The sequence below is a fragment of the Aotus nancymaae genome, unplaced genomic scaffold (genome assembly GCF_030222135.1).
Source record: "Aotus nancymaae isolate 86718 unplaced genomic scaffold, 86718_ANA_hifiasm-v0.15.2.pri h1tg000059l, whole genome shotgun sequence".
NCBI lineage: Eukaryota > Metazoa > Chordata > Mammalia > Primates > Aotidae > Aotus > Aotus nancymaae.
Window position 1 is genome coordinate 6,025,029 of NW_026988473.1, and position 8,442 is coordinate 6,033,470.

Genomic DNA, 8,442 nt, shown 5'->3' on the forward strand with positions numbered 1-8,442 from the left:
GTCCAAAAGTTACAATATGGTAATTCTATGAACTCCAAGGACTCCCAAAGCCGTTGCTCTAACACTTCCTTCCTGATCTCTAGGGTCAAGCTGAAAATGACACTATTTGGTTTAACATTCATCCACATTCCTGACCAGAAGGCAGCACCTTGGCCAGAATCAAAGGACAGAGTGAGAATTAGCACCAGGGCACACTGCTGAACAGCTCAGAGTGTGCAGTGAGAAGCTAGCTAGCTGAGCCAATCTACCTAAGTGACACCAAAAACAAAAAACATATTTATCCAGCAGATCACCTGAGGTCAGGAGTTCGAGACCAGCTTGGCCAACGTGGCAAAACCCCATCTCTACTAAAAATACAAAGATTATCTAGGTGTGGTGGTGGGCACCTATAGTCCCAGCTACTCTAGGAGGCTGAGGCAAGAGAATCGCTTGAACCCAGAAAGTGGAGGTTGCAGTGAGCCAAGACTGCGTCACTGCACTCCAGCCTGGGCGACAGAGCAAGACTCTGTATCCCCCTCAAAATATAAATATATATATATATATATTTCTTTATATTTTATATATTATATATATATTTATATTTTATATATTATATATATATTTATATTATATATATATTTATATATACATGTATCTCCAGAGTCAACACTGGGGTCCAATGAATAGTGTGTTTGGAGTGGTTCAGCTGTTCTTTACAGGATCTTGTAACTTAGATTTGTTTTCTTCACCAGTACTTCCAAACTCCCTGTCCTAGAACTGAGAGAATAAACAATGCCATTCACTGCCTAGAAGCCTGACAGCAGTCCCCTCCCTTGCCCACTGCAGCAGAAGTGGGGTGAGTTTTCTCTTAATCCCTCTCTCACAGTTTCTGAGGCCCAGAGGTGGGGCAGGTCTCAAGTTGAGTAGCCTCTCCCCTAGATGTTATGGAAAACTTAAGCAGGTGAAGTCTGGAAGCTGGACCTTTCTCCAGGCTTGCCTGTTACTGCTGCTGCTGGCTTGAAGACAAACAGTCATCTTGCTGATTGCTTTCACAACTGCCAAGCTTCCAGGCCAGCAGAGTCATTTGGAAAAGAAGTGAACAGAAAGCTCAGCTCACAGACGAAGAATCCCCAAAACTACCAGCCCCAGATTAGAACCCTCCTTCTGCAAAAGAAGTCCGTGGCTGTGAAAAAGCACATCTGGAATCAGATGTTACAAAAACCATCTTAAAGACAGAGCTTGGCCAGATGCAGTGGCTCACGCCTGTAATCCCACAGCTCTGGGAAGCCAAGATGGGCAAATCACCTGAGGTCCAAGACCAGCCTGACCAACATGGAGAAACCCCATCTCTACTAAAAATACTAAATTAGCCAGGCATGGCAGCACATACCTGTAATCCCAGCTACTCGGGAGGCTGAGACAGGAGAATTGCTTGAACCTGGAAGGCATAGGTTGCAGTGAGCCAAGACTATGCTATTGCACTCTAGCCTGGGCAACAAGAGCAAAACTCCATCTCAAAAAAAAACAAAAAAACAGGACTCAACTTTTTTTTTTAATCTCCTACTTTCACTGTTATAAGCAAAGTCAACAGCAAACTCACAATCTCCCTGCGACACAAGGTTTATTTTTATGCTTCAGTATTTTGTATCTGTGTGTTTCAGATGTGATCAAAGGTCTCCTGGAAACAGGTTCTCATCAGCCACATTTTTAAAGATGGAGAGGAAGAGAAAGAAGAGAGACTGGAGACAACCAGTGGTGTTTGTTTACCTATTTTCTGGTAAAATCAGTTTAAATAATTTAAATAAGGTGACAGAGGACTTTTAGGGGGAGGAAATCAGCCCAACTAAATCCCCTTTTTAAAAAAATAACATTAAGACTACAGTAATGACCAAGCTTCCATGACCACTTTAGCTAAAATCACAACAGGACCAAGAAGAGGTTTCTTTCACTTGGTGGCATGATCTATTCTCTATTCTCGAAGGCCAATGTTTGATATTCCTGGCCTTGTGACCTAAGGAGCTGCTGCTTGTCTTTTAAAAATCAGGCTGAGCTCAGTGGCTCACACCTGTAATCTGAGCACTTTGGGAGGCTAAGGCAGGTGGATCACAAGGTCAGGAGATTGACACTATCCTGGCCAACATGGTGAAATCCTGTCTCTACTAAAATACAAAAAATTAGCCGAGCATGGTAGTGCACACCTGTAGTCCCAGCTACTCTGGAGGCTGAGGCAGGGGAATTGCTTGAACCAGGAAGGCAGAGATTGCAGTGAGCCGAGATCATGCCACTGCAATCCTGCCTGGGAGACAGAGCAAGACTCTGCCTCAAAAAAAAAAAGAATACAGGAATGTGAATGGAATAGGTGCATCCAAGGTTTTCCAAAGTTCCCGCTTTTACTGGAATGAGACTTAATATTAGGTCAATACTGTGACTGGCTACCCTGAGAACAACAGAAGGTATGAAGGGGCTAAGGAGAATCTAAGTCCATAATGAGTAGAAATAGGATGGGTAAATTTGTAATTGGAACAGGATGACAATGTATGCAGCTACTGCTCTGGGCAAAGTTATCAAAGAGCAAAGAGCTTACTTACATTCCAAAATGGTCACTGATTGCTGCTATCATGAACTCAGTGGATGTGCACTGTGGTGGATTCCCTACTATACGCTCAGCAGTATGCTAGGCATGTAAAGAGGAGAGGAAATCAACACACGCATCACAAGAAAAACACCATGGCAATAGTACATTTACCTTTAGTAAACGGCACAAAGAAACCACACTGAGGCAGTCTGCTACTCTGCTCAACACAATGCCCCCCAACCAGCCTCACTGAGAGAACAGGCACTCCATCGCCACTCCCCAAATGCCTGAGGGTGCCGGTCAGTCACTTGGCCTCCTCCTACCAGCTCACGATCAACAGTCTGGGAAAGTTCTCTAGTTAAGCAGGGTTTACCTGCTCAAACAAAGGTTGTGAGAGGAAAAAGGATGGAATAAGCAACCTCAAGAGGACCTAGAGAAAGCGATTCCCAATAAGGAGAGAGAACAGTTGGCAAGCAAGGGAGAGAAAGACTGTGAGACACGCTCCTCTGTCTCCAAAGACCTCTGTCCCATGCAGCTGCCAAACCCAGTGATGAAATGGAAATCAACTATCCCTCCCTCTCAACCCCTGTTTCACCCCCAGAAGCAAATAATCCACAAGTAATAAAAGGGTCAACCCTGCAGAGAAAACTCTGTCTAGAACTTTTCTTGAGTTCCTAACTGCCCAGATGGCAGAGAGCCAGGGGGTGACAAAACAGAAAAACACAGTAAATGAAAGGAGGTAAGATTTTTCAGAGAAGAATCTTCACATGCAAGAGTACAACAACTGCTCTACTGGGCTACAAAGAAAGAAGGGAGTAAAAGGGAAACATAAAGGATGGAATGAGGGGAAAGAAGTCAAAAAGCACAGCAGCCCTGGGGCAGAAGCGCTCCTTTTTCAAGTCAAGTTTTTTGGCCTAGGAAAGTTCTCCACCAATAAAGGTGTGACAGGCAGGGGACTCTCCACAGAGCAGTCAGCAAAGGACGCTGGAGACGGTGAAGGGGAGGGGTGGAAAGTGGATGCTTCTCTGCTCAAAAGTGAGATGACCCAGAAACTAAGACTTGGGTGACAAACCATAGCACTGATTGCCAGGACGAGGGGGGACCGTGTAGAGTCGTGAGGCTGAGGTGTAGCTCAAGAAACTAGCACACAAAACACCTGGACTTCCTGGGAATTACAGAGACTAGCCGATAGGAACAGAATGGATCCAAGCATGGTGGGGGACACATACGACATGAAGAAGGCAGGAAACAAACGTGGAGACGAAGGGCAACCCTGATTAAAAGGCACAGTAAGGAAGATGGGGTGAGGGTAGAGAAACAGGAAGGCAACAAGCAAGGAAGATACTCTGAGAAGTGCCAGGCACGGGAGTGAAGACACAGAAAGGCATCATGGTTTGTGTTCCAGTGTACAAAGACAGAAAGGCAAAAACTGATGCAGCGAGGTCCGGGAAAAGACTGAGCAACAGGTTGTGTTAACACGGTGGGGCAAAGTGTCTTTCGGTTGGGAGGAAGAGCCCAGAAGAAGGCTGGTAGAACACTCACAGAGAGAAACAGGAGGCCCAGAGACTTAAAAGCCAAACCCAAGGGGAAGAGAACAAGAGGGATCCAAAGACTCTGAAGGGAGTGATGATTGGAACCCCAAAGGCAACCTGTGGGAAAACTATGCGCATGACAGCTGTGGGAAACACGGAAGCGACAAATGCCAGCGCCAGGATTCAGGGAGCTCCTGGAGAAAAGAAGGGAAAGTGATGAGCAAAGAGTAGGCGAAGGATTTGGAAAGGTGATGAGGGTGGAGCTGGTGGGTTGCAAGCAAGAGGGAGAGCACAATTTGGAAAACGACGAAGCAGGGTAGAAAATATGAGGGAACTGCAAGGGGCCAAGATCGAGAGCACAGTCCAGGGCAAGGACCCTGAGGGTGATAACCAGAGACTAGCAGAACCGGTGCGGGCGGCGGGGAAGCGAGGCAGGAGAGACGAAGGGAGAGGTGGACAAAGATCTGTGGCAAATCGCGGGGTGCTGCTAGTCGAGGGGCGGGAGGGTGGCTGCTTTAAGCGTGGGTGGAGGAAGACCAGAAAGGCCCCTGAGAGAAAAAGGGAAGAGAAAGGGAAGCTGGGGAGGTGACACGGAAGAGCGCAGGAGGGTGGTGAGGGGAGAGGGGGGTTTGGCAGAAAGACAAGTGTACAGCTTGGAGTCAGGACAAGGTGGGTCCCAGGTCAGGACTCGGAAGCGGGATGTGAGGGGCCGGAGCCGGGAGCCGGATGACAGGGCAGCCGAGGCTTGCAGGATGGCAGCAGGGGCACAAGGAGAGCAGAGGGAGGAGGCTCCGCAAGGTGCAAGGGGCCCAGTCACAGAATTCGGGGAGCCCTCAGGGCTCCTTACCTGCTCCGTGTCCCTCTCGTTCAGCGTGGGTAGGGGGGTCCGGGCGCTGGACATGGCGCCGGTATCTCGGGGGAGGGAACCGAGAAGCTTGGAGGAAGGGAGGGAAGGGAAGGCGCGGAGCCCGGCCGGGCGGGGCTTCTCACAGCAGGAGCACCCGCCGCATGGGCCCCGGCCGGGGGTGCGGGGAGGCCGGGCAGCCGCTCACGCCAGCCCGGGGATGCGCCGCTCGGGCTAGGCCGCGCCGGCTCCGAGCGGCTCTGGACCGCACCCCCCCCGACCCCCGGCTGGGCTGTGCCGCCCTTCGGCCCGGCCGCGCCGCTCCGCCTACTCTCTGCCGCCGCAGCCGGCCGCCTGCCTCGCTCCTCCCCTGCCCTCAGCTGCACTGCTCCGCGCCCGGCACACAGGCTGCCGCCGCCGGACCTGCTGCTCCCAACATGGCCGCCACCACCGCCGGCCCTCGGCTCTTTCCGCCGGCAGCAGCCGGAAATATCCGAAGCGGCTAGAGAAGGGAGGTGGGGCGCGCCTTCTCCTCCCGGCCACAGACTACGGGTGAATTCCGGAAACAGCCGAAGAAGGTAACCTCCGGGGACGCGCGCACCTCCTCATTCCGAAGACTAAACTTCGGCTCTGTTTACGGAAATTCACGAAGCGACTCCGGGTATCTACCCCTCCGCCCCCTTACACAACAATCCAGCCACGCCCACCGGCCTTCCCTCGCCCACTTCAAGAGGGCTTTCGGCAGTTTCCGGAAACACCCGAAGCTGCTCCGCGTGCTGAGCCGGCCACGCCCCCTCCCTCCGCGCTGCTGAGGACGGTCGTCGGCCATTTCCGGCAACACCCGAGGCACTCCGAGCCCCCGGTCGTTTCCCCGGGTGGCTCTCGGAGTCTGATTCGCTTCGTGTCTTTCCGTCAGTTTTCGGGTTTTTTCAAATCTTGAACAGGAAGCGCCGGTCACCTGTCCGCGCTTGTGATTTGACTAAATACAAAACAAGGTTGTTAGCCGTCCCTGCGATTAGCATCCTCTGGTTCTATAGCAACTTCCTGTCTTCATTTCTGTCTGTCGGTCAGCTCAAAAAATCCACCTCCCTTTTATCATCTAGCCTATCAACATACCTGTCAAATGCAGAATCAATCTACTGCCTGTCTGCCTCCTATCCACCACTTGCCATCGTCTATCTTGGCTTCTATGGATCCTCGCATCTAGTTTGCAGGGCTCGGCAAGGCCCCAGGCAGACCCAGGGCAGCGTCCTCTGCACTGGATGCGGGAGCGTCCAGGGCCCTGCAGTTCAGCCCCAGCTCTGCCAAGTGAAAATGCTGCGTGATCACGTAACATCACTGAGTTTAGGCCCCTCTTTCCTATGCCTTTGCTTCTACGTTGACACTCGAAATGACATTTCTGTATTCCAATTACCTTTTAAAATGCTTCTGCAAGATAAGGTATTTAAAGTTTCTTTTCTTTCTCTGGGCCTCATTTTCCCCATCAGTAAAGTGAAGCCATTGGATTCATGAACTCTGAGGTCCCCCTCAGCTTTGGAGAGCCCTTGACTAACAGGAAGTCTATTTGGCAACTGCAGTCAACTCCTCACTTCCCCTTACACTGTTACCAAGGACAGGCAGTATCCTGGGCTGATTTCCTCAGCACCAAGCTGTCCTCACCCATAGTAGCTGAAACACGTTGGAACCACACCCTCCCATCCATGGCTTAAGGTGGGCGGGAGGCAGAGGCCCCACAGAAGTCAGAAACCAGGCTCAAGCAACAGGTTCTCAAAGGTACACAGGAGCAGAGAGGACCCAGGAGTTATTGGGAAAACTGCCGATTGGTCCCGGGCTACTTGACCTCCAACTCCCAGTTACAGCATCTTGAGCCAGCCTTCATCCCATCAATCAGAGAAACAGGCATCTGAGCAGATGTAATTGGCGGGGTATGAAAGTACTTCCTAAGGCAACAGGTATCACCACACTCTTAGTAAATCCCTGGGACTCCAGCACAGTTCCCCATGCCCCACCCCAGCTCCATTCAGGCACCACCCGTTGAGGAAGAAGGTGGTGAAGGCACACCAATGGAGGTGAGGAAAAGAGAGGAAGAGGACAGAGAACATTTCACTCCCCCAACCCAAATTCAATCCTTGAGAATCATCTGCCCTCTGGTGGCCAAAGGGAGACGCATTGCCTGGTATTACCTCTAATAAAAGCAGAGAAAACAGAGAGGAAGCAGTTGGTGGTTGATGTTCCAGCAGTCTCGCCCTGGTCCACACTCTCGTCTAAATAGACTCCATCTCCTCCATGCTTCTCACTGTAGCTTTAACCCCTGCCTCACCCCTTTGCCCTTCGGCTCTGACCCCTAACCTACCTATCCTTTTATCTTCCTTACTAGCTTTGCAAAGGCTGTGGAGCTTGTCTCCCTGTCTTGATTCCCTCCAACCTACTGCACCAGACATGTCGGAATAATCTTCCCAAAGTCCAGCTCCAATAAGGTCTCTGCTCTGCTAGAAAACTATCACCAGCTCCCTAATGGGTTATAGGCAGGGCTGGCTTCATGGCCCCAGGACCCATGCAGTCACAGAGCCCTGAGCTTGGATTAATGCTCTGCTGTCACCGTCTTGAAAAAAAAATTTTTTTTAGACTAAATCATGCTCTATCGCCCAGGCTGGAGTGCAGTAGTGCAATCTGAGCTAACTGCAACCTCCACCTCCCGGGTTCAAGTGATTCTCATGCCTCAGCCTCCTGAATAACTGGGATTATAGGTGCCTACCACCATGCCTGGCTAATTTTTTGAGTTTTTAGTAGAGACAGGGTTTCACCATGTTGGCCAGGCTGGTCTTGAACTCCAAATCTCAAGTGATCCACCTTCCTTGGCCTCCCAAATTGCTGGGATTATAGGTGTGAGCCACCATGCCTGGTCCACCATCTTGAAATTTTTGACCAAAGGGGCCTTGCATTTCCATTTTGCACTGTGCCCCACAAGTTATGTAGCTGGTCCTGGCTGTAGGAAAAGCCTTTAGCCTGCATTCAAAACTTTGCTCAATCCTGCCTCACATTACCTTGCAATAACCTCTCCAACTATCACTGATCACACTTCTCCCTAACTCCCACCCTGCTGCCAAGCTCTCTCACTTCCATGCTTTTGTTCAAGCTGATAGATGATTGCGTGTCACCTACCTCAGCTTCCAGAACCACTTCAAGATCCAGTTCAAATCTCGCCTACTCAAATCCAGGAACCCTCCTAGTTCTCCTCAAAGAAGAATTATTGCCACACATTTACCCCCTCTCTAAATCTGCAAACGTATTCATTCATTCAGCAAATCCCTATTGAGCACCTACTATGTGCAAAAGCCTATTATTTTAGGTTTTTCAGGTAGATTGAACAAAATGAAGATCTCTGCCCTTGGGGAACTTACTTTTCATTCTGAGGAAGACACAACAAACAAAAGAGTCAGTATTAAGTGACATCAGAAAAAAACAGAGCCAGCTAATGGGGATCAGGATTACAGGAGTGGGGGGTAGAAGAC

At 50.1% G+C, this 8,442-nt stretch overlaps 1 protein-coding gene across 9 annotated transcripts in view; it reads right to left on the bottom strand.

Annotated features, from left to right (window-relative positions):
- Window positions 1–5,386, bottom strand: part of MARK2 (microtubule affinity regulating kinase 2) — a 70,478-nt gene extending 65,092 nt beyond the window's left edge. For 5 of the 9 annotated variants that reach the window (XM_012463137.2, XM_012463134.2, XM_012463141.2 and 2 more), the window contains exon 1: window positions 4,934–5,086. In XM_012463137.2, coding sequence (XP_012318560.2) covers window positions 4,934–4,987 — 54 coding nt within the window. In that variant the 5' untranslated portion in view covers window positions 4,988–5,086. Of the gene's footprint in view, window positions 1–4,933 lie in introns of all 9 variants that reach the window. The other 4 variants (XM_012463144.2, XM_012463142.2, XM_012463145.2 and 1 more) reach the window with 1 other exon arrangement.
- Window positions 5,387–8,442: the final 3,056 nt, after the last annotated feature.